This window comes from Magallana gigas, chromosome 2 (genome assembly GCF_963853765.1).
Source record: "Magallana gigas chromosome 2, xbMagGiga1.1, whole genome shotgun sequence".
In the NCBI taxonomy this organism is placed as follows: Eukaryota; Metazoa; Mollusca; class Bivalvia; order Ostreida; family Ostreidae; genus Magallana; species Magallana gigas.
Genome location: NC_088854.1, coordinates 20,912,728 through 20,939,257, shown reverse-complemented (window position 1 = coordinate 20,939,257; position 26,530 = coordinate 20,912,728). Strand labels below are relative to the sequence as shown.

General features: G+C 33.0%; 2 protein-coding genes across 3 annotated transcripts; one reads left to right on the top strand and one right to left on the bottom strand.

Moving 5' to 3' along the window:
• Positions 1-7,069: 7,069 nt before the first annotated feature.
• On the top strand, positions 7,070-11,134 carry LOC105325268 (neuronal acetylcholine receptor subunit alpha-3). Its single transcript, XM_034446856.2, has 6 exons — positions 7,070-7,190; positions 8,612-8,751; positions 9,046-9,090; positions 9,173-9,282; positions 9,375-9,907; positions 10,349-11,134. Exons 1-6 carry the CDS (start codon positions 7,145-7,147, stop codon positions 10,792-10,794), a joined length of 1,320 nt encoding a protein of 439 aa, XP_034302747.2. The 5' UTR covers positions 7,070-7,144; the 3' UTR covers positions 10,795-11,134.
• A 2,429-nt stretch (positions 11,135-13,563) lies between these two features.
• On the bottom strand, positions 13,564-25,504 carry LOC105325269 (uncharacterized). Of its 2 annotated transcripts, none has more exons than XM_011424760.4 (18): positions 25,398-25,504; positions 24,811-24,950; positions 24,436-24,498; positions 24,301-24,333; positions 22,563-22,744; positions 22,243-22,402; positions 21,742-21,838; positions 21,461-21,546; positions 21,128-21,292; positions 20,219-20,300; positions 19,797-19,951; positions 19,177-19,339; positions 18,843-18,923; positions 17,822-17,970; positions 16,509-16,617; positions 15,611-15,731; positions 14,883-15,015; positions 13,564-14,221 (listed from the first exon to the last, which is right to left on the bottom strand). In XM_011424760.4, exons 2-18 carry the CDS (start codon positions 24,933-24,935, stop codon positions 14,095-14,097), a joined length of 2,031 nt encoding a protein of 676 aa, XP_011423062.3. In that variant the 5' UTR covers positions 24,936-24,950; positions 25,398-25,504; the 3' UTR covers positions 13,564-14,094. The 2 variants fall into 2 exon arrangements, with proteins under 2 accessions (XP_011423062.3, XP_034300463.2); XM_034444572.2 differs by lacking the exon at positions 25,398-25,504 and adding an exon at positions 25,205-25,275.
• Between the last annotated feature and the right edge of the window lie 1,026 nt (positions 25,505-26,530).

The following is a 26,530-nucleotide window of genomic DNA, read 5'->3' as shown; positions in this document are numbered from 1 at the left end:
TTTAAGGACGGAAAATTAAAGATTTACATAAGAATATTCGTAAAAAAAACCCTATCTTTTTCGATTTATACATGTATTAGATGTTTCTACTAGTATTAAAATATCAAATTAGGTAGAACGCGTAGTTAAGGGTGGAACCAGACACTATTAACACATGAAACGAAATCTTATGTATGGCTTATTATTTTCTCATTGCACCACTTCTCAATTAGATAAAACGTCGTTATAACGACTTGTTATATCTTTCACACGAAGTAGAATCTCGTAAATCACGACCTGATAATTGTCGTTTAATGACTAATTTTCTTTTTTGATTAATCATTTCAGTATTTTAATTGTACGACTAAGTATCTCCTACCAACTACTACAAACGACAAACAAATTTAATTCAGAAAGGGATACGGCTCCTAGAATACTCATTTATTAATAAAAATATTGTAAAACACATCGTGCTCTTTTTCCGAGTAATCTATAAACTATTTTTCAACCAAGCAAACCATTTGATATTTTTACCCTAATTGTTAACCCTCTGGTTGGGAGAAGAATGAATGACCGACAGGAGTGTATCTGTCCCCAGTGTCGGTACAAATGGCCATTACGGAACTTCAACAAAGAACTTTCATTATCCCCCCTGATAAGATATATTACATCAAATCTGTGAGATTCGTTATTTTTTAAGTATTTATTTAAGTTTTTCTAAGTTATTTATTTTAAAGTAGTAATAAATAATTTGATCTTTTAAATGGTCTTTCATATGTCTTTTAATGCACCATCATCTTTTTTCACAGAATGTTTTACATTGTCTGGATTTGAACAAATAAGACATGTCATCAAGTTCGATTTATTGGTAGATCAGTTAGAAGACAGTTTAGTAAGCAAGTTCATATTGAAGTGTTTAGTTACTTATGATTATTCCTGAGAATTAAAATCGGACAGTTATATACTCAATATTTCATTAAGACTTTTAAAAACGTTAAAAAGATCTAAGATTTTCTGGGCATTCAGAAGTTGGAGTTCTATTCGCTTTTCACTATTCACTATTCGAATAGCAAATAGAATTCTGTGGTCGGTTCGCTATTCAAATTACCGTAAACATGCTAATAAACGTAAATTCAAAATTTCAAATAAATTTCCCTTTTTAATTAAACAAACAGTTTTATAGTAAAAATTATTACTTGCTGACCTGACCTGAACATTGACATAATGAACACGGCCAGTAACAGGCTTAGCTAGCCTGGCGAAAATTGGAAATTTCGTATAATACAATTATGATGGGATATCTTTCGAGGGGCTGGCTAACACCCTGTATCCCATATTTGGGCCTTCATATTTGGTGGGGATGGGGTCCCGGGGAAGCCCAGTCGACCCTCAAAAGGAATTGGGTTTACACGGCCAGTAACAGGCTTAGCTAGCCTGGCGAAAATTGGAAATTTCGTATAATACAATTATGATGGGATATCTTTCGAGGGGCTGGCTAACACCCTGTATCCCATATTTGGGCCTTCATATTTGGTGGGGATGGGGTCCCGGGGAAGCCCAGTCGACCCTCAAAAGGAATTGGGTTTACACGGCCAGTAACAGGCTTAGCTAGCCTGGCGAAAATTGGAAATTTCGTATAATACAATTATGATGGGATATCTTTCGAGGGGCTGGCTAACACCCTGTATCCCATATTTGGGCCTTCATATTTGGTGGGGATGGGGTCCCGGGGAAGCCCAGTCGACCCTCAAAAGGAATTGGGTTTACACGGCCAGTAACAGGCTTAGCTAGCCTGGCGAAAATTGGAAATTTCGTATAATACAATTATGATGGGATATCTTTCGAGGGGCTGGCTAACACCCTGTATCCCATATTTGGGCCTTCATATTTGGTGGGGATGGGGTCCCGGGGTAGCCCTGTCTCTTGTTGTGATAGGGTTTAATACTAAATTTAAAATAAATTATATATATTTAATTTTGCTCGTCGCCCTGTAATTTGATATTCATTTGTTTCATGTATATGTCTGATTATTTCTTTTGTTTTTGCTAAATGTTTATTCATTTTAAACTGTAGGTTAAAAGGGGAATTTTTTTATCTGTGGAGGAAATGTGAAGCAGATACTGGTGGTATTTCTGTTTTATTTTTGAGCGGATTTTTAAATAGGTTTAAACTGGTTTAAATGTAGGGGAGACATGTTTAGGACTCTTTCCAGACATTGCAGAATAAAAGATGTACAACTTACATAAAACATTTACTTAAACAGCCATGGTCGATCTCAAAAGTTTTTGAAGATGTGTCCCTTATTCGCTGTTTTTGAGGTACGTAGGTCCCAATATACTCTCTAATCCCCGGCAATTCCCATACACTACGATAGGATTTGCAGCTATGTCCATGTAAATATTCAAGAGTTTATTTGATATCATACACTTTCCCTCTGAGTGAGATTTCATGTTCTGACACCCCCCCCCCCCCCCCCATTTCCATTATGAAATCGAAAGTGAAAATTTCACAAAAGTCACAGTTTCGCATCTAAAGTGTTGCATGTCAATTACATAGACATAAGGTCTTCTATCCACACAATAAATGAAATAGATATTCTAAAGTTTATACCCCTCAAATACCCAACCAAACCTCACATTTACCCTTTTTTCTAAAATTTGACGGGTCTTTCCTGCGAAACTGTCCCACGCCACCTATCCTAATAAACAAAATATCCGTTTGTTGATATGACAGTCGAGCTTGCTTTCAATATTTAGAAGAAAAAAACGCGCAAGACACAAAATTGCCTATTATTTCCTAATCAACATTATGCATCGGATCCAAATAGTTTATAAATAAGCAGCAATGACCCCACCCCCACCCAACCCCAACACCTGAAATATGCCTTTCCTTCGACCAATTACTCAATGTTTTACAACATTTTATATAAAGGAGGCGGTGTGTAAATGACATTAAGTAATTTTTTATAGATACCAGAGAAAAACCAACTGTACCTAGAGTGGACAACTAGAGTGAGGGGGTCGGACCCCCCCCCCCTCCCGGGGGAAAGAAAATAAAATTATTTTCCAGTCCCCTCCTTTTGGGTTGAATTTTCTTGATCTTGAAGGCATCCCCTCTCTCTCTCTCTCTCTCTCTCTCTCTCTCTCTCTCTCTCTCTCTCTCTCTCTCTCTCTCTCTCTCTCTCTCTCAATCCGCCCACTCTTTATCGACATGCAAAATGGTGATAGTTTTAGAGAACTGAACCTATGTTCCGGCAGCAAAATGTCAAATAATGTATCAATATCAATGACTTGTATTTGTATGCATTTATTTGTATATAAAAAAAATTGTTGTTTAAAGGGGAAAAAAAACAATCCAGGAAAGGTGTGGCTTGATTACAGCCCCCCCCCCCCCCCCCGAAATATACATCATTGGCAGATAAGATAGTCTAAATTACTCTAAATTACCCTTTAATTTTTTTATAAACAATTAATTTATTTGTTCGAACATATAGCAAATTCGTCAGAACTTAAATTATTTTTTTCTTCATTTGGTTCTAGGCTCTTTCACGCCGCAATACATACCAAACCATATTGTGTATTGATCATAAAGGGTTCCAAAAAGGTTAACAGCAAAATTGTAATAAACATTCATAATGTACAATCAACACATCCACAAGATGGAACAATTGTATGATTGAAAGGTTACGGATATAAACCACAGCATCCATGTACAGTAAAACACGGTTATGATTAACAAAGTGCCAGTGAGTGATTTTGCTTCGTTATAACCGAAAGTCGTTATATAGTCATTACATGCATATCTTACAATTTTATGCTATGCTATGGTATGAGATTTGTATGCTATGCTATGAGAAATTGAAATGAAGGGCTTAATGATATGGTATGCTATGCTATGCTATGCTATGCTATTGTATGCTATGAGATTTGAACAAAAGCGCCTCCATACACAGAAGAGTTCCACACTTTTCAAAGTAAAATACTAAGAAGCCAAAGTTTACCACAAATCTATCATGTGAACATTTATTTTCTTCAAATAAAAACATTTAAAACCGAGTTGAAATAATGTTGTATGCTATGCTATGGTATGATATGACGAATGCGATTCTATGAGATTATATGCTATGGTATGAGATTCCAATGCTATGCTATAAAATTTCAATGCTATGCTATAAGGTTTCAATGCTATGCTATGCTATGCTATGGTGTATGTTGTAAAAGATATGCTTGAATTTACAACGTGCTATTTAGTCACGGGGAATGAAAATCACTTTACTGTAAGCGTCAATTCATTATAAGCGTGTTCTCTATAACTGTGTTTACTGTAGATCTATATGCTTTATACATGTATGTATATCTACATATACATTTATTTCACGCCCATATATAGATATTTAAGAAATAAGGAATGTTAAGGTGATAATTTCAGTCGGAATGAAAATCACTTCGCTGTAAACGTTAATTCATTATATGCGTGTTCTCTATAACTGTGTGTTTATTGTATATCTATATGCTTATTACAAGTATGTATATTTATATATACATGTATTCAGCGCCTATATATAGATATTTAAGAAATAAGGAATCATTCTTTGAGTATTATGAGGTGATAATTTCGGTCGGGGCTTGGTCAAATCAATAAATTTGACCACGCTCCGACCACAATTAACACCTCATAATATTCATAGAATGATTACTTATTACTTATATTTACATTATTTTAAATTTGTACACTTTAAAACAACATTATTTTAAAACCACTATTATTTATGTAGCACATTCTATAATATATATTACTACGCGGCGCAGCCAATACCGTTTTTCGGTTATGCTATAAGACACGCCCATTTTGTGTCACTCATGTTTTATGAAGTTATTGGGTTTTAGGGTTCAAAATTGATTCGTTATTGTATCACAGACAGACAGTTGACAATGGAAATATGTCAAAATACATACAAAATTCAAATAATTCATCACGTGTTGAAAAATTTATCATTGTCTCCGAAATGCAAACTGATCATGGGGCAATGTCCATTAAATACATTCTATGTAAAGGGAAAGCTTTCGTCTCGGCAACTACCAGGTTTAATTTCACACTCGTACATATTTCTTTTTTAAGCCTTACTTATTTGATTAGTAGATAGTAAGTTTCGACTTGGAAAGAATTATAGTAGTTACAGATTTATGATATTTTAAACAAAAGAAAGTATCTCGCAGTTCATCGGTATTAGCAATTTACATCATATTTGCCACTTCAAATAGCTATTTACACACATGTCTGTAAGTCATGTAAACCAAATTACAATTGATGGTAAACTGGACAGCCGAAATTCAATTATACCTGTATCATACTAATTTCAATATTTCGCCAGGCTAGCTAGACCTGTTAATGGCCGTGTAAACCCAATTCCTTTTGAGGGTCGACTTGGCGTTCCCGGGGCCCCATCCTCATCAAATATGAAGGCCCAGATATGGGATACAGGGTGTAAGCCAGCCCTTTGAAAGAAATCCTATTGTAACTGTATTAGAGGAAATGTCGCATTTTCGCCACGCTAGTTAAGCCTCTTACTGGTCGTGTAAACCCAATCCCTTGCGGGTCGACTGGGCTGTCCCAGGGCCTCATCATCTGCAAATATGAAGGCCCAAATATGGGATACAGGGTGTTAGCCAGCCCCTTTAATGAAATCCCATTATAACTGTATTATAGGAAATGTTGCATTTTCGCCAGGCTAGCTAAGCCTCTTACTGGTCGTGTAAAACCAATTCCTTTTGAGAGTCGGCTGGGCTGTGCCAGGGCCCCATTCTCACCAAATATAAGGGCCCAAATATTGGATGCAGAGTGTTTATCAGGCCCTTGAATGAAATCCCATTAAAACTGTATTATAGGAAATGTCGCATTTTCGCCAGGCTAGCTAAGCCTCTTACTGGCCGTGTAAACCCAATTCCTTTTGAGGGTCGACTGGGCTGTCCCAGGGCCTCATCATCTGCAAATATGAAGGCCCAAATATGGGATACAGGGTGTTAGCCAGCCCCTTTAATGAAATACCATTTTAACTGTATTATAGGAAATGTTGCATTTTCGCCAGGCTAGCTAAGCCTCTTACTGGTCGTGTAAAACCAATTCCTTTTGAGAGTCGGCTGGGCTGTGCCAGGGCCCCATTCTCACCAAATATAAGGGCCCAAATATTGGATGCAGAGTGTTTATCAGGCCCTTGAATGAAATCCCATTAAAACTGTATTATAGGAAATGTCGCATTTTCGCCAGGGTAGCTAAGCCTCTTACTGGTCGTGTAAAACCAATTCCTTTTGAGAGTCGGCTGGGCTGTGCCAGGGCCCCATCCTCTGCAAATATGAGGGCCCAAATTTAGGATGCAGTGTGTTTTTCAGGCCCTTGAATGAAATCCCATTATTTTCGCCAGGCTAGCTAAGCCTCTTACTGGTCGTGTAAACCCAATTCCTTTTGAGTGTCGAATGGGGTGTCCCGGGGCCCCATCCCCTGGAATTATGAAGGCCCAAATATGGGATACAGGGTGTTAGCCAGCCCCTTGAATGAAATCCCATTATAACTGTATTATAGGAAATTCGCATTTTCGCCAGGCTAGCTAAGCCTCTTACTCGTCGTGTAAAACCAATTCCTTTTGAGAGTCGGCTGGGCTGTCCCGGGGCCTCATCTTCTATAAATATGAAGGCCCAAATATGGGATACAGGGTGTTAGCTAGCCCCTTGAATGAAATTCCATTATAACTGTATTATAGGAAATGTCGCATTTTCGCCAGGCTAGCTAAGCCTGTTACTGGCCGTGTTCATTATGTCAATGTTAAGATTAGGTCAGCAAGTAATAATTTTTACTATAAAACTGTTTGTTTAATTAAAAAGGGAACTTTATATGAAATTTTGAATTTACGTTTATTAGCATGTTTACGGTAATTTGAATAGCGAACCGACCACAGAATTCTATTCGCTATTCGAATAGTGAATAGCGAAAAGCGAATAGAACTCCAACTTCTGAATGCCGATTTTCTGATACATCTCTAACCAACCATTCGTTACAAATCTTCCCATACTATCTGGTCTTGACTTACTTCCTCTTTCTTACAACGAAATACAAGGAAACTTGAAATATTCACTTCAAGCAAATGCTTTTTGGGTAGAAAGTTGTCTTCATAATGAAGTCTATGATACTTATTTTACCTCTTTGTCTTTCGCTACAAGGTAAGATGCATACGTGTATCATTTATTTTACATGAAAAAATATCAAGCCTGACAAATTTGTAATCAATAATTATGAAATTGATATCTTCAAAAATCTAACTTCTTAGCATACTTGAAAGAAAACATTTTTATCATATGATAGAGAACCCTTTTTCAACTTTAAATTAATAGTTTAGTTCAAGTTTGCAATACAAAATCAATCAATTGTATTCAGTTCGTTTCAATTTTGAACATCAAAATAAAAAGTGAGCAACCATGGATTAGAGTCGTTAAAATTTATTTAATAATTTTTCGCAACTTTTCTTTTTTCCCTTCAATATTAAGTCTGTTTTTATAGACTTTAGGAAAAAAATATGAGTTTATCTGGAGAAACTAATACAAAATGGGTAATTTAGAGCACGAGGAAATAGTAAAATGTTAATGTACTAACTAACAGGAAAGATATTTCGGGCTTTTCCAACGCCGAGCGGAAAAACAAACTCCAACTTTGTCGGAAGGGCCCTAGAAACTGCAAATTGACCGTATCGAACGACGAACGGTGTAAACGGACACAGATCACATGTATCACGTAAAGTCTCGAGTTTTTCCCTGTTGTGAAAGCGGTTTCACGCGAAGATAAAAAAAAAAAGTATCTTTAAATACAAGAACAATTGTTAGCAAACTAGATGGGAAAAAATATCCATATGTTGCACAGTACAATAGAACAATTTTGAATGCTACAAATTTCGTACTCCGAGAAACCTTAAATCTTGTATAATGTAGAGGGCAAAATTAAGGTACATGTTTGTTTGGGAACACTCACATTATTTTGACAAAATAGTTTATACACCTTCTCCAGATTTTGAAGAAAATAAAAATATCTATACCACTTCTGGAATTTCTTCTGTTTTATATATATACCAGATAATGTTGTTAAGAGTATAGAGCTTTATTGGACAATTCTTCTAACAATTTAATTTACAAAAATGAAGGAAAAGAATCCAAAACGAATTTTTTATTGGCTTCATTTATTAAAGGAGAAGTAAAATGTTCAATATCTCAGTAATTTCAAAAAGACCTCGTGATTTTAATTTAAACAAAAAACATATTCTAAACATGATCCAGAAAAAGTATCAAATTTCAAACGATAACTACTTGCATAAAAAACTATTAATTATATATTTTTCTAAAAGAACCCGAACCCTATATGATGTAAGAATTCCAGGGTACATATTCTGATTAGACTTGATATAATTAACGCTGTGTTTTTGGTCTGCCCCCCCCCCCCTCTTAAAAAAACGATGGTACGGTGTTATAACACACACACACACACACAATTTTTTTTCATATATCGATGATAAATCTTATTTGTCTTATATAATTAATGAAATACTCAGATAGTACAACAGATACGGGAAATAAATTTGGGTATATTTGTGTAGATTCACTAGGCGAATTCACGACCAGAAGTGCAACTGAAATCCATTCCATAGTTCTTGGGTCCTCCTACAACAAATATGTAAGGCCACATGCTATCACAAACATCAGCATTGAATTAGTTCTGTTTTCACTGGATGAACTGGTAAGTTTCTATATTCTTATAATTTTCAGATCAATAATTTGCACGTGCATGTACATGACTGCATACATTAAAAAAGTAAATAGCTTCGTGCAAATAACAATTTAGGTAATACGTGTTATATGGATTTTTCAGTTCAAGAAAAAAAAATAGATACAAAACTGAATGTGAACAAATTTGAGATACACGAGTTGATGACATTTTAACATCAAGAAACACCTTTGATCCCCCGTGTTGGTAATTTAACAAAGTCAAACTTGAGTCATGTGAAACTTTTCTATTTTTATCTTCATCAAGGACGTAAAAAGGCAGACAATGTCTTCTTCTGGCTGGCTCACTGTTGTAAGTACTAATGAATGTTGCAGTTTTCTTTCAAACGATAAATACATGTGTATTGTTAGTCAACTAAACTTTCGATGTGCAGACTTGGGACGATCCTCGATTGACTTGGGATGCATCAGCCTACGACGATATAGAATATATCTACACGAAACAGAACAAAATCTGGCGCCCAGAACTCATCGTTGATAACTCGTAAATATTAATTTTTTTACATTTAAAATTATAAAAATACAACCACAATTGCATAAAAATCTTGATTAACTAATAAAAAAATGAATTTTTAGTGTTGAGGGTATCACGCCTATTGGCCATGACGAGTTGTTTTTCAAAGTGAAGCATACCGGTGAGGTTCGCTGGGATCCCCCTGGTCGTCACGTCACTCATTGTGAATTTGACGTCACCTATTTTCCATTCGACTACCAGAAATGTTCTATTGAGATTGCAAGTTTCGCTTTCACGACAGAAGTTCTGACTTTAATAAAAACCAGAGATACAATTAACATCGAGGATTATCACGACCACGGGGAATGGATACTGCATTCCACACAGGTAGAAAATCATGTTTTAGTGGAAAACGGCGAGGAATTTTCGATGTTGGAATTTCAGGTGATCTTTGAAAGGCGACCCGGATATTACATTACGAACATCGTTTACCCAGTGATTCTAGTCTCTCTTCTGACTAACCTAGTGTTCCTTCTGCCGGCGGACTCCGGGGAGAAGATATCCTACATCCTGACGGTTCTACTGGCCCAGGCAGTGTTGCTGACCCTAATTGGGGACAGTATGCCATCGACTTCTAAAAAGGCACCTTTAATAGGTAAATTCAAGGATTAAAATCAGATTATATAGAGTTTTTTCTATTTTTTATGAGTTACTTCTAAAGCTTAATCCGCGTAGCTCCTTTTGAAACAGAAATTTTGCCAATTGTTGTAATGCTGAAGCATGCATATATTACAATTGTATTTTTTTTTTCAAAATGTATTTTTTCATGCCTCTAAACGTTTCACTTTTCAACATGTGGATTGAAAAATTCCAATACTCATGAAAACGAAGTTAATTGAGTTATTCATGGTCAGTACATGCGCACGCAAGACTTGTTGTTGCCTTCTAACGACGGGGACCTATAAAAACAATTATTTTTGTATCGTTGGCGTAGATACCCTTTGTGCCTTCTCTTTATAAATATAAACACAAATTTTAAAAAGATCCTATTTCTATTCGTTTACAATAAACTTTTATGTTTTTGTTGTTGTGACAGAAATATATGTCTCCCTTGTTCTGGTGATGGCCGCCTTAGCTATTGTCATCACCATCCTGAACCTCCGCCTTCACCTCAGAGCGGACCAATCCGCAGTGCCAAAATGGCTCAAGACCTTCACCCTCAAAGTGCTTCTCAGAATCAGCTGTCGAACTTCAAAGGTCAAAGACTGCGTGGTTTCCAAAGAGGTTTCCAACGAGGACACCGACGAAGATGACTATGTCAACGTAAGAGGTATAGCCTTAAATCGCATGTCGACTCTAAGGCCAAAGGTTCCGATCAGGAAGAATCCACAGTTTCCATTCGACTGCAAAGAGGTGTCAGCTTTCCTTGACCTTTTCTTTTTTCATTTATTTAACATCGTCATATTTATAACGACCATGGTTTTGGTTCTAATTCTATCGGTGTCTGATGTACCTCCAACACACACCGCACATGGTGAATAAAAGCAAGTTTTTAAAGTTTTTGATAGAAAAATATTTATAAAATATCACGTTACTTTTTTATCTTAAACTCGAATAATATATGTATGGCACACAAACATAGGTAATTAAAGATTACAAAGCTCACCGAGATGAAGTATCACCTTTATTAGATCACCTTGATGATAATATTTGTTTATGAAAATCATACTGAATGATCTCTTTTATCAAAATATGAGATAATATAGCGTGTTTTGTCATATATCAGAAATACAAACTTGCATGATACAATATCATATGATACAACATTAATAACACAATATCATATTACATAAAACAAAATAGCATCTTATCATATTGTATCATATGATATAATATTGCAATATATCATATAATAGTGTAATATATATTATGTAATGATACGATACTGATGATAAGATATCGTATCATTTAATATGATATTATTTCATATGATAATTTATCTATTGAAATGATATTGTAATATATCATATTAAATCATATGATATGATATTATATTAAATGGATACAATATCATATTGTATCATAATCCACAAAAATTTGGCAAAGGGTGAACCAAAAATAACGAAGATTTGTCTATCAAAGAGCACATGCTTCAAAAACTTAAACCAGCTCCAAAACCTTAACCTCATCCGGCATCTGAAACTTGTTGTCGGATTCAGCGTCCGAGGATGTTGAGTGCATCAGTATTACAAGATGTACCAGCCATGCAAGTTTGGTGATGTTAGGACCAGAAATTACTTAGAGATAGTCATCAATGGGCACCAGCTTCAAAAACCTTAACCTCATCCAGCATCCAAAACCCATGGCTTAGATTTAGCAATCGAGCCTGTCAAGTGCACAAATAGCATAAGACACACTGTCAATGAAAATTTGGTGACCAGTAATAACTTATATAGATACAATCATCAAAGGGCACCTGCCCCGAAAACTTTAACATGCTCCAAACACCTTAACCTCCTTCAGCATCTGAAGTTCATTGCCCAGATCCAGCATCCAAGTCTTTCAGGTCCATAAGTATAGGTCCAGATGCATCAACCATGCAAGTTTGCTGGATATATGACAAGTAATATCTTGGAAACAGGACAATTTCCAAAAGACTTTAAACAGGTCCGGACGCCAACACCGAGTGTATAGCATAAGCTTCCCCCGACTTCCTCTCGGTGAGCTAAAAAATGAGCGAAACACGGTTTCACAGTCTATAACTGTAGTTTACGGACAGTACACTAAATGTATAGTTAACGGCGTTAATCAATTTAATGTAATGTTAAATATAAATGTATATTCGGCGTGCCTTAGCGCCAAATTCACAAAATTAAGTTAAACATTGTTTCTTAGTCGAAATACTATGTTTACCGACTGTAAACTTTAGTAAACGCTGCAAACCAAATTCTATGATTCAGAAGTGTAAACACTGAAAACAATCGTTTGTGATCGCAAAACGCTGTTTATCTGAAAAATATAGTTTTATGATTAGCATTCATAAACCGTACTGTAGTTTACAACCGTTAAATATTGTTCTACAGATAAAATCAATGTAAGCTTATTGTTTATCAGTTGTAAAACTATGTTTAGCTCATTTTTGTGAATTTGGCGTGCCATAAGTAAATAAATAAACTTTCTTTGTCAATGTTTTTTTTTTAATTTGAACCCATTCCGACATACCGATACTGAGTAATTTGTTAAAAAATTTAATTTAATTGCTAAATCAGATATCAATTTAGTATTCTCGAACTGTTTTTTCATTTCAACTTCGAAAAATTAAGGCCAGAGTTTGGATCAAACTCGGAAATGAGATTTTTTTTTTTATAAAAATTAACAATTTCATTTTTTGTTAAAATGAAATTAATGAAAATACATCTTTATTAAAGAAAATAATATTTTTTCAGAAATATCCCCAAAACGTAAAGCTGACAAGACTTTATTTATATGCGTTATTCCCCTTTCATTTTCGACTACCGTTATTTTTAGTTGTCGATATCTAATGTTACGCTTATCGCTACACATCCCCTATATAAGTCCGAGGGCACTATTTATGCTTCATCGTAATCAGGTATTTCATTCATCCGAACACCCCATAAAAAATGGAAACAGATTGTTACTTTCTTGGATTTAATTAGGTTTTTTCCTATTTTGTAGTACACGTGTAACGGGGTCGTCAATATGATTTATTTTGTACGAAAGATGCACGTGTTCGATGTTATCAGTATTATTTTTTTTTGCAATGATCGCTACCTCGAAAGCCCGCATGAATCAGAAAGTATTTTATTGTTTAATGTATTCCTGTCAGCTTAAAATAAAATAAATTCTGTAATATTGTTTGTAATTCAAGCGTTTTCTTTGTCCTTCTTGGCATGTTTATACATGTTATTAAAGGAGCTTGGTCACGATTTGGGTAAAAAAAAATTTGTTTCGATTTTAATCTTGACAATGCTTCAGTAGAACTTTTTTAATATGCAACCAAAATTGGAGTGTCATTTGTTGAGTTATAAGCAAGTTGCAGAGCTTACGTTGACAATTCTTTGCTAGGTAAACAAAGCTTTTGTTTCCATTTTGAATTTAGGTGAGAAAATTCCAGTTTTATATTTAAAATGAATCATTACGTAAGGAAAATATAAAAGAAGTTTTTCCTCTATCTTTATATAGAGCTCTTCTTTTTAGGAAGTTTTTTATTCTCTTAAAATGGCCACAACCATCCAGCCCTCTCAAACTGTCCCATGATACAAGTGTAAACCAAAAGCTATTACATTTGGAAAATTTTAAATTCATTTATTATAAGCAAATTTTCTACCAACAAGAGCAGGAAAATGCTGTTTCAACAATTCTATAAAACAGGGTAAATCTTGATTCATAAATGGTCTGGCTAATTTTAACTTATCATGTCACACTGTCACATAAGCAACTCTTTGTACCCGTACATATGCTCAGAATTATGTATTTATAATAAGTCAAACTGATAAATACACAAATTCAGTCAGAACATTTTATTGAATAAATAAGATAGTTTTGCTGTTCATAGCAAGTAGTAATCTATATTATATTGATTCGTTTTACATTATAGAAAGCTAATCTAAACTTCAAAAGTTCCTAGGGGCCTAAAATACTTTTGTACAAATATTTTAATATATAACTACATACATGTATACACTCATACATTCATTTATCTCCTGCATCTTTTTAATTCCTATTAATTCAAGGGCAATAGCTACTAGACATGATACAGATGTGTATGCCTATGTCTGCTGTACTAATCTTTAGGGAGTACATGTATGCTGCAACAATCGTTTATGATTTCTGCAGCAGGAGCTGCCTGTATTTAGTAGACAGGACGGTCCACCTGGTGTGCCACTGTTGGAGGGTGTTCTGGTCCACTTTGACCCAGGGCACGGTATGCTGGGCTGGTTGTTCCCACCTTTAATCATACACAAATCAAAATTTTTCACTAATAATAGTTACATGTATTTAAAGATTGGCAGCTTTCATTGTTGAATAAAAAGTCTACCTCTTAGAAATAGTTTTCATTATGATATTTTGTCTTTATTCTGTTCAGTGGATTGTGTCTAGAGGTCTGTGTTGCTCTGCTTTGAATTTGTATTTCGTTTTATGGATTTTTGAGATGGTTTACAGTATGTTATTTTGAATTTAAATCTTATCCTTTTAATGCATAGGATTACTATTTTCAGTCCTAGGTTCTCCTTTTTATCACTTTTTCTTTGATATATTAATTTCATAAAAATCTATTTGATTAAACCCTTTCACTAAAATAAAAATGTCAGACTCATGTTTTAATCCAACCACTCAATTTTGTCAGATCAAAACACAAAGTTAGAAAAGTCTATAAGGATTTTGCATTGCAAAGAGCAAAATAGTGAAAAGAGATAATGTAAAAAAAATACCAGTAAATGTGAATTGTTCCAAAAAGTTCTAAATATAAATTCCATCAGAAATTTGTTTTCACTCTTATAGTAATTTTGTTTACACTTCAAACTGATTTTGTTTATTATCTCATATATTGAAGAAGAAAAAATCCCCATAATGAAAAGGCCCTCCCATATTGATAGAAAAGTACTTGCCATTCCTGAATCCTCTCTGACACCATACTACAGTCCGTTAGGGCGGCCCCTGTTTTGTGTAGCCTCTGCTGTAACACTGGTAAAGTCCTCTCCAACAGAGCCTTGTCTTGATCCTTAACTCTCTCACACAGTCCTAAAATTAAAATACAGAATATCTATCGTCAAGCAATCTTAATATACAGTCTACTACGTATAAACAAATATATGTAGATAGTTTATTAACTAACAAATAGTAGATTTAAATTGACATGATATTATATAATTTCTAATATAAATGGACAGTCCTGATTGAAGATTATGCATAAGCTGATGAAAACTTTTAAAAAATTCTGCTATCACCCTTGTGTCCCTGAATACATGAAGGCATTAGCTCTGACAAACCATTAATCGAATTGCGGATGATGCAAATAAACCATGTAAATACCATTTGAAACATCTTTTTCTATTGTGCTATTAATGCAAATATTGTTTTTTATGAGTGGGATTTTGCACAATTATACTAAAGATCCCAACAAACAATTACATGCTGCATAATTCAACATGAACAAAGTCACACCATAGCTTTCTGGTAATCATTCCTCATTAATAAGGATCATGCTGCATTCTATGTGTGTTCTGATTATTTACCTCTATTTTTACCATATCAAAAAGTGTTGAATTGTTTATTTACATCTTTTTTTTGTATGAATTCACTACATGAACAGGTACTTTACTTTACTTTTAAGTACCTGCAATCTGTTTTATGCTCTCTCCATCCTGGTCATGTATTTTCAGTGGGGCAGACAATTTCTGCAGTTTTTGGATTTTTCTTTTTAATTCTATACAGCTCCAGACTAGCAGCTCTGGGGCCTACAAAATATATGTACTCATATTATGTGATATATACAAAATATGCCTTAAATACATGTACATGTATGTACTTAAAGTTGCACCAGTATATGTTATTACATACAATATGTTATGTACTAGTTTTTGTGTAAAAATAAAACATTTATCAAATGACTGTTTTATAAAATTATAAAGATCATCACGAATAAAATAAATAAAACTCATTACTTGTAAAATATACAGTAACTGGTAGTAACAGTTCCTTAGTGTTTTGTTTTAATGTAAACCCTTCTTTTAATTTCCTTTTCAGTCTACTCTCAGGTAGGGTGTTGCAAAATTTAAAACCAAACTGAATCAACACCATTAATGTACATTGTATATCAGGATGCTTAAAATGGCAAATTAAAGCATTGCATCACTGGAGAAAAGATATTTGTAAAAAAAAAATTGTTTCCCTTCTCTTCATTGTTGAAACTTGCACTCTTCCTGATCTAGTAGGTCAATAATAAAACAATCTAAAATCTCATGCTTGAAGCTAATATTATACATTGTAGCACTATATGTTTCAATGATAAGATTTTGAAAATTGTCCTCTATATATTTCAACAATTTAGATTTCCCTTTACTTGAGGATACTTAGTGCCAAGTTATATTTAAATTGGCTCTTGTATCTAGAGAGGAAGTCGTACTCACTTGTAGTGTGCAAATTTTACAGGAAGACTGATAACTGAATAGTATACAATGGGGCTCAGAAAATCTAAACTCTCCCTTTGGTTTGCCAATATACATGTAAAATACCTGAAAAGCTTTGAAGTCGAGACGATGAAGAACTTGGTTCATGGCCTCCCGTGCAGTCAGGGCACCTGTTTGGTGTATAGACATGTCTGTGACAGCTACTTTAAGAGCCCTGAATGTAATAAAAAAAACTGATATACAAATCTTCTCTTGTTATATGATTTGAAAAATTACCAGTAGTTATTTTAAAATTAAAACAGGTAAATTTAAAAACTGGAGTTTTAAAAGAGAAATGTAAAACATATCTCTTTCAATGACAAGTTACATATGACATAAAAGGTTGAACAAATGTATTAAAGCTTTTCTGCATGGAGACCTAGGAATTCAATTCCTCTTTTCTGATATGCATTATAACCATATACAAGTACCAGGTATATAATTCCTAAAAACATGTAGTAAATTTGAGCAAGATATCTGTGAGCCAATGCTCACTAGTAATAACCCCACTCTGATGAGAATATACAAAATTAGCAAAGTCATCATAGCCAAGAGGAATTTGACGTCTGATTGGTACAAAAATATATCCTACCATATGGCATGCCTAAACAAAGAGTGTGTTAAAATTTCAAGCGTCTGCAATGAATAGTTGCTGTGAAATCTTTGACGAAAATGTTTAAAAATTTAGTCTAAAAATAAACAAAGTTGTCATTTAACAGGAAGTATGACTTCCAATTGGTACAAAAATATATCCTAACCGCTGGCAGACTGTGTTAATATTCCAAGCACCTGCGATGAATAGTTGTTCAGAGAAATGTGACTTTTGTTAGGGACAGAGACAGACAGATGGACAAACAGACAGACACACAAGGGTAAAACATTACCTTCCCTTTTCCTTCTGAGCAGGGGTATAAATATGAATGTTTGTATTTTCATGATCAGCAAGAAAAGTTAATCTCAGTATTTAACTAAAACCACCCTCATAGAAAACACTACACTTTTTAGCAATGTTTGAGTTTTTAGTTTTAAATTTGTAAAGCCTAAAATTCCTATTAAAGAATGTACAATTTGCTTTCTATGACCTCTTGTGCACAAAAATAAATTGGCTATACCAGAAAAATTATCATTTTAGAGCTCTAAATAACTATGAAAATTTATAAGGAATTATCGGTATTAAGAATATTGAAAGAAGTCCCATAAAATACTTTACACTATTTATCTTTTCATATAAAATGGGACTTACTGTTTGGTAATTAAGAAGGCTCATTGGTTGTGGCCATTTTAAGACTGTATTGATCTCCTTTAGAAGAAGAGCTCTATATAAATATATAGGAAGATATCCCCAAATTATTGAACGCCATCACTTTTCAGTACACTACCTGTCAGAGGAATCACAGAACAGGAGCTGAGGGAGGTCTAGAGAGGCGAACTTGTCCACTTCTTTGTTCACAAATCCATGAAGGTCCTCCTTCAGTAGTCGGGCCTCCATGTGATGACTCTCTGATGACTTCTTTATGTATCGAAATATCTACAGAAGCAAGACAGCTATGAATCAGTGTGCACTTTCTTTATAACTTCTGTTGTACAGTAAAACTCGTTTAGTACGAACACGGATATAGCGAATTATCGGTTATAGCAAAGTTTTTTACAGTCCCCGGTAAAATTCTAATCAAATCTTTGGAAAATTTTATGTATATAATGAATTAACAGATAAAGCAAACTGATTTTGAGTGCCGTATAGGTGAATAATAACGGAATTTAACACTTTTATAATGAATTTGTTTACAAATCAAAAAGTTTGCACTACCATTTGATATGATAGTTTGAATGAATTTATCTTCATATAAATTTTTCAATTCACAGTCCATTTATTAAAGGTATCAAAGTAATGTATTTTTATCTTTAAGCCTTAATTAGCAAAAATTATAGTCTGGTGGAGAAAAAATGTATATAGTGAATTCGCTATAGTTATTTTCACGAATTTGTTATACGGATATAACGAAGTAAATCCATTGGTCCCTAGGACTTTGCTATAACCGAGTTTTACTTTAGTAGCAAAATTCAAAGTAAGTGATATACAGATCTGGGTGTAATATCCAACTTAATGAATTGTCACTTCTCATTTGTAATAAAAGAAAGTAGATATTTTCAAACCAAGTTTCAAATAATTGTCAAACATCAAGCCCCCTCACATGCACAATATGAGAGTATCATCTAGAAGGGTCCATATACTTTAACAGGATCCCAATAACATAATGTTTGCCTCTTAATACATAGTTAGTGAAATCAAGATGATTATGATTATTCATGATGATGATGAACATATTCAATAAACTTAAACAAACGTAAACTTTTTATATTACTAAGGTCCTACAAATAGCCCAGTATATGATCTTATACCTCTTCTCTTTGAGATTCCAGTCGAGATCTGGCATTCATATTCTGTCTTACAATGACTTGGATCAATTCCTGTTTCTTGTTCTAGATATTAATCAAACAATTTTTTCATTTAAATAATCAAACAATTCTTTAAACATAATACATGAAAACATCAGCTAGTCAACACATTTATTACAACTTAACACCATATCTGATCCTGCTTACATCTTTCAGTAAGTGAGAATCATCATGAAAATTTAGTGTTAATTTTTTTTTTTATTCTCTAACATTTATTTAAAAAGTTGTCTTATATGAAAACACTATGAGTAAAGATAAATACGGCCTGTTTTCTTACTGCTATTTCCTTGAAGTCCTGTATTTTCTGATACTTGACAAACAGAATTTCCTTCTCTCGTAGAGCATCAGCGATATTTTCACGTAACAGATTGGCTTCTTGTGAAAGACATTGCAGCTCCGCCCTTTTTGCTGCTAACTCCACCTCTAAATCTACAAGACTCCTGGAATAATAATGCAATGGCATTGGCTAGTGTTTGTGAAACATAAAATTTTGGTAAATATCAGTATCTCAAAATGAGATTTCTCAAATATTCTGCTTATGTCAAAGTCTACTGCTGGTCCCGACAGTTTCCTCCATATAAATGATTTTTAAAACTCCTGGTATCGCAAATATTTTAATCTCAAATACCCCACTTATGACAAAGTTTTTCAAGGTCATCAGCCCCAATTTCCCAGGTTTTTCTCAAAGTGAAGTCATTTTTTTCAGTCAGATGTACATAATGTCTCAAACCCCTAAAGAAAATTGATCCAGATGAGGATTTTTGTTTATAAAATACCACTTTGACAATGTGTTTTATGTTTGGTAAATCTAGCAACTACAATGTCATATCCACGATTGTTTGCAAATCCCTAAAAATTAAACTTACTCAACTACTTGTACGGAACATTACAACTGACCTAGCAAGGTTAAGATCTCTGGAGTTACGGAACAGTTTTTTCAAATGACCATCTATTTTGGTGTTCAATTCTTCCAGCAGTTGATTATTCCTCCAAGCACTGTTTAAATATTTCTCTGTTTCAATGAATCTCCTTACTTGAGACATCCTGTTTTCCTGTTCAAATCAAATCAATTGAAAATTACAAACCATACATTAGGCATCGTGAAAAACTGTTTAACTACATTTTAACTTTTTGTAATCTAATTATATCTTCAAATAATTTAATAGTTGTGTTCAAAATTTTAAATAAGATTTGGTATAAAAGATAAAGGAAAATTGTTTTTAACATGTTTCTGTGAAGCATAAAATCCTGGTTATTATTTAATTCTTGATTTCAATACACCATCCACAGTCTACACAGTCAACTTGGCATGTCTCTACCTCTAGTAACTGATGAACACTCTGTAACAAGGATGGAGAACTGGACAGGTCTGTCAACTCTCCAGAGTTCTCATATTTAAACCTACAATAAAATATGCAAGTTTAACAAAAAATCAATTTTACATACAAACAAACACCATCAAACACGAAGCTCATATGGAAAAATGTCTTTGAGTATTTTTGTATCTATTTTTTTTTTAATTATAGATGTATATTAAATTTCAAAAATCTTATTGCAGACACACTTTGGGGAATCATAATCTATACACATCTGATATTTACTTTAAAAAATGAAAGCATTTATATGTAATTTGAAAGTTATTAAAACTCAAATTCATTAAGAATTGTTAAAGGATCTTCCTCTTCCTATGATGAACTTTACATCGCTCTTGGATCTTCCATCATTACACTGAAAGTCATGTTTTTAACAAAGGATTTTCATTATATCTGTATGCCCGCATAGTAGTATCACAAGCCATAACACTAGATCTTGTAAAGAAGATCTTAAAAATGATTTTGCCCAATATATATCAATTCAGAACTTTGAGTTCTACTATCGGCTATAGCTAATGGTTTAAAGGGGTCAAAATATATATACATGTACAGGTAGCTTTCTCATAAATATTTACATTTTTTATGTAAAAGATTTTTAAGAAATTCATCATTTTTTCAAAGTTTTTTTTTTCATTATCTTTAAGCAAGTTTTCTGTTCACCTGAAAATGCATTGGACCAAGTATAGCTAAAATTGGCCATGCAGTTCTAGAGAAGTGGATAATGAAAAATGTTTACAGAAGCTCTGAGAAGGACAGAAAGATGGACATCAGACAACACATATTCAATAAAGCTCACTTCATAAAAAATGGAATTTTTTTATGCTTCTTCTTCCAAACAAAATACATCAGCTTTACCTTAGTTTTTCAGCATCTTTCCTGATATCTACTTTAGAGGTCTGATCTCTCATGTCAAATGCTGCATTCTGGGTATTGGTTACCAAAGAATTATATATCTGTTGTACTGAGTGGTCAGAAAACGTTTCTTCCATATATTTCCATAGCAACTGTTTCTTTTGTTGGCTAAAATCAAAAAAATAAATTCATTACATAATTTCATTGATAATTCATATGGACAAGGTAATCATTATACAGTTTACTGAATATAATGAAAATCTAACGAAACAATTTTGAAAAACCAATATCGAAATATTAATCCATTCTAATTACTAGGAAAGGCAGTGCACTTACAATACATTTTTATCTGTTCCAAATTCTCCTTGTAAGGCCCCAAGCAGAAACTTCCCTACGTACTCACAGGTTTTCCTGACATCCCTCTAAACAAATTATATAATCAAAGTATTTAATTAAAGGTAAACAATGTACTGGAAATTGTTAGCTCTAAGATTTACAGCAATAATTATCTTCATGTCAAATTCTATTATACATGTACAAATACACATGTACATTTTACTAACAAACACTTTACATCATGATAACATATCCATGGATTTTTAGGCAATAGCACTTACACTACATTTACTCTCTAACCCTGCATTCACACCTCCTTGATCGTCATCAGTTGAACTCTTCTTGCGAGAATAAAACTCCTCATTTTCTGTTGATTTTCTACAAAATAAAAACAATGTAACAGCACATTCTAAATAATGTTTACCAATTCTATTATCAATTATTTCATTCGTTTCCACTATGAAATGTACATGTATCTATAATTATAAAGTTGTAAATTGGTAACATGGCTACCTATTTTTTTTTTACTATCTTTTTTTTGACTCAGTCTAATTATTTGAGGAGTTCATGATTACTGGTACACAAAAATACATGTACAATTAAGGTTTATGGCATAACAACAAAGTTTTTGTATGTAAATTTCACACAGTTGTCTTACATGTAAAAGCAATGTAACGTTGTTTTATTGTTAAAAATAATTTGTTTGTACTGTACTACTTTTACTTTGATTTTTTGCTGATGAAATTGATTTGAAATATTAAAGAACACATTTAATGCAATACTTGGCCCGTTTCGTGATGACAGTCATCTTTTTGGTCATCTGAGAGGCGTACTCCTCAAACTCCCTCGCCATCAGGTCACACTGGGCCGAGTAGGTCTTTAACAGAGCACACCTCCTCCTAGTGTTAGAGACAGAGGCTGTTTTCACCTGACAATCCTTGTCTGTAATTCAACAAATTGTTTTATATGGATACAATTCATATATATATCATAATATATGGACTAAAATCAACTTTTATTTATGTGCTATTACACAATGCTGCCAAAGTCAGTAAATTTGCACAGAATGGATTACGGATTTTAAGCAATGCAGGTTACTGACCAGTATCTAGCATTTCCTGTTCCAGTCTACCAAGGTCATTTTCAAGATGTGAGATGTCTTTCAAAGCTGCAGTGACCTCCCCTGTCAACTGAGCTCTTTTGTCCAGGAGGTTCTGTCTCCTTTCATCCAGTTTGTCATCAGATTTGTATTTGACTTTATATGATTTTGTTTTTGCTCCCTTTCTTTTGATAAATTAAGGACTTTTAGTGGTGCAAATGAATCAGTAAACTATTGATTAATTGAGAATGGTCACTTATTATCTTTCTAGGTTTGATTTCTATGCTTACTGGTGACTACAATTTTCTAGGGTGTTTTAATGAGCATCTTGTATCTAGATTCTCAAAACTTATTAGTTTCTGTTTTTCATTTTTGCCCCATTAAAAACAGCTTAAAAAGTTTTACTTTTATCTCAAATAATGTTTGTTGAACATTTGGCTTTGAAAGAACTTAATTGTCGTCTTTGACTACTGCAATCTAATTAAGGTGGAATGCTACACCAAAATTTTATTTTATGAATCGTTAGAGTATCATTTCTGAAGCAAGATTGCATTGTTCAAAGAAGGATATATGCACTTAATTTTTTATATGAATTTTTTAGTATTTTTTTCAAAGAAGTAGAGAATCTATTTTGGTTGCAAGAAATGCACTGTAGAGTTTAAAATTTGATGTGAATGAATGCATAGTATAAATATCTAATAAACCATGACCAGTAATATCAACAAGATGTTTTAAATTTTTTAATAAAAAATATTTATGTAAATGATCTTTTGTTCATATTTTTCAAACCTATGGATAAAATCTTTGAAAGAGATATGTCTTATGGAAAAGAAAAAAGACGTGTCTAATGGAAAAGAAATATAAGGCAATCACTTTTTAAAAAGAAATTGAATCAAAGTGACGAAATTTTAGAAATATTGCTAATTTTCAAAATTTGGCCCATCCTGATTAGAAAAAACTGATCTCGATCTAAATTGTAAAAAATTGAAAATCAACAATATTTCTTCATGTGCATACAAGAAATCAATTGAAATTGTAATTGTTCTCCTAATTTACAAACTATTTTACAACCAAACATCCTAGTTTTTGGGTGCCATTGTTATATATTTAAATTTTCTATCATTCAAGTCAGGATCAGTTTAATTTTGATCGGGTGTGGTTTAATTTCAAAAATTTGCCATATCTCTAAAATTTCGCCAATTTGATTTAAAAATAATTGCTTTATATTTCCTTTCTATAGAGCACGTTATTTTAGAAAATTTTATCCGTAGAATTGAAAAATATTATCAAATTAAAGAAGCTTTTTGTTTTCATAAATATTTTTTTTATTAAAAAAAAATAAAACATCCTATTGGCATTACTGGACATGATTTATTTGATATTTATATTATGCATTTATTCACATCAAATTTTAAACGCTACTATACGTTATTTGCAACCATAATAGATTTTCTACTACGTAAAAAAAAAAAAAATTTGTATAAAAAAATTAAGGGCATATAGGGTATCCCTCTTTGAACAACGCAATCTTGCTACAGAAATGATACTCTAACGATCCATAAAATAAAATTTTGGTGTAGAATTCCACCTTAAAATTAGATGTTAGATCCGCTCGCTTACTCGCTACACAAGTGTACATCTAATTTTAATTAGATTGTGACTACTGCCATCATTAAGAATTGAAAAATAACAACCCTTAATGTGTAATTTACACGAACAGATACGTACAATATAAGGATACAGTGCAAGGTTGCCTTTCACTTTTCTTACAGTTCTGAAATAAGATGTCATAATATTATAAGAAAGAAAAAAACTATATATTAAAAAAAATATTATCTACGATACTATTATGATTGAAAATGCATGTTCTACTTACTGAGCTGAGTGAACATTTTCGATTATAAATTTCCATATGTCTTTTTGGGGACCCTTGCATATCCTAAAAAAAAAAATGTAAAAACTGAAAATAATTTATGATCTCAAATGTCACTAACAAATTTATCATTGTTATTCTCGCAGACACATTGCAATATCCTACTTAACGAGAGATCACTTTTCTAAAATACACCACTTATAGAACCATAATCATTCATGTATTAAAAACAATGTACCTGTAATAGTTAAATACAGTGTGACTTCTTTGTTCTAAAGTCTACATTTATACATGTATTCATGTACCCTTTTCAATTGTTTTAATTTCATTTATCCATAAAATTAAAAGAATTCTAAATTCAGACTTATAAATTCTTACTCTTTATAATGTTCCACCTTGGGTATTGGACTGTTGGCATGGATTCCCTGAGGAGTGAACAACATTTCTTCGACAGCCCATGCCTGGAGTTTCTCAGCGATATCTTGGTCTTGTTTTGCAGCCATGTTGCCATAAACTTACTGTAACAATGTTCTATATAGTTATAAAGATCTAGACAGAATTACTGGCCTATAGAACCAATTCTCACCAAGTACCAGCTCTCCCATTGCAATGACAGTTACATTACCAGATTACAGTTTAACCACAGGCCTATGAATTTCTATCAACAAGTCGTTGAATATATGGGAAGTGAGATAAATTTAATATAACCTTCATAAATATAATTATATTTACATGATAATGTATTTATATATATATATAGAGTATACTTAACCGGCAATAATGGGTACTCGGCAATAAAGGGTAGTCGCACGTTATCTATCTTCCAATACATTTTACCTAGCAAACATTTTAGGCCTAGAACAAAATGACTTGATCAAAATGAGAAAATAGTGGGCTTCTTTATTTCCTATCCAATTCTATGAAAGGATATTCAGAGGTCAATTTTCTTGCTCGTAACTGCTTACCTTAGGATGAAGGTTTTTCTACAGCATATGACATTAGTTTACGTCGGTATTTAACTTACATTAGAAACCTCAAAAATACCGCCATATTGGCTGTACTTGCGAATCTCGAACCCGACATAAAATGAAGCTTCATAAAATGGCATTGAAATTGAAAATGAAAATTAGATTTTAACCGTCACATGTACAACCACCCCCCCCCCCCCCCCCAAAAAAAAATAAAAAATAAAGAACCAATTAGAAAAAGCAAAAACAACAACAACAAGCAACCAAAAAAGCCCCAAAAACAAACAAAAAAATCAACAACAGAAAAAAAACACCAAAAAACAAAAAAAACAAAGAAATATAGCTATTTGACTTCCATGTTCGGATTCAGAATTTTCTATTTGGGGGGAAGGGAGACTGAGCACTGGGACTGAGTTAATCATTTTTGGATGTCGTCGGTCCTATCACACACTAAGCGGTGCAGACAAATTCAATACCGCGTATGGCATGTCAAACGTTGCATTACTCGATCTTTGCCATTTGTATTGTATAATAATTCATTTGTATTGTATAATTTTCTATTTGTATTGTATACTTTTCCAATTCTATAACTTTACATTTGTATTCTATAATTTTCCATTTGTATTGTATAATTTCTTATTTGTATTCTATGATTTTCTATTTGCATTGTATTAATTTCATTTGTATTGTATAATTTTTCATTTGAATTATATATTTTTCCATTTGCATTGTATAAATTTCATTTGTATTGTATAATTTTCTATTTGTATTGTATAATTTTTTATTTACATTGTATAAATTTCATTTGTATTGTATTATATTTTTTGGCATTCTTTAACTTAATATCCATTTGTATTCTATAACTTTCAATTTGAATTGTATAAATTTCATTTGTATTGCATTACATAGGCTTTTACACAAATGCTTTATTTTATTTTTAATTTTTTTATGGTTCAGCCCCATTTGATACAAACAAACGTGTATGAGTTTACATGGGTAGCAGCGAGATGATTAAAAATATTTACAGACAAATGCCCCCATTTTCCCGCCTCCCGGTCCCAAATATCATCATCATAAATTAAAGGACTTCAATGTCGAGTGTCACTATTTTGTGCATCAGTAATGAAAGC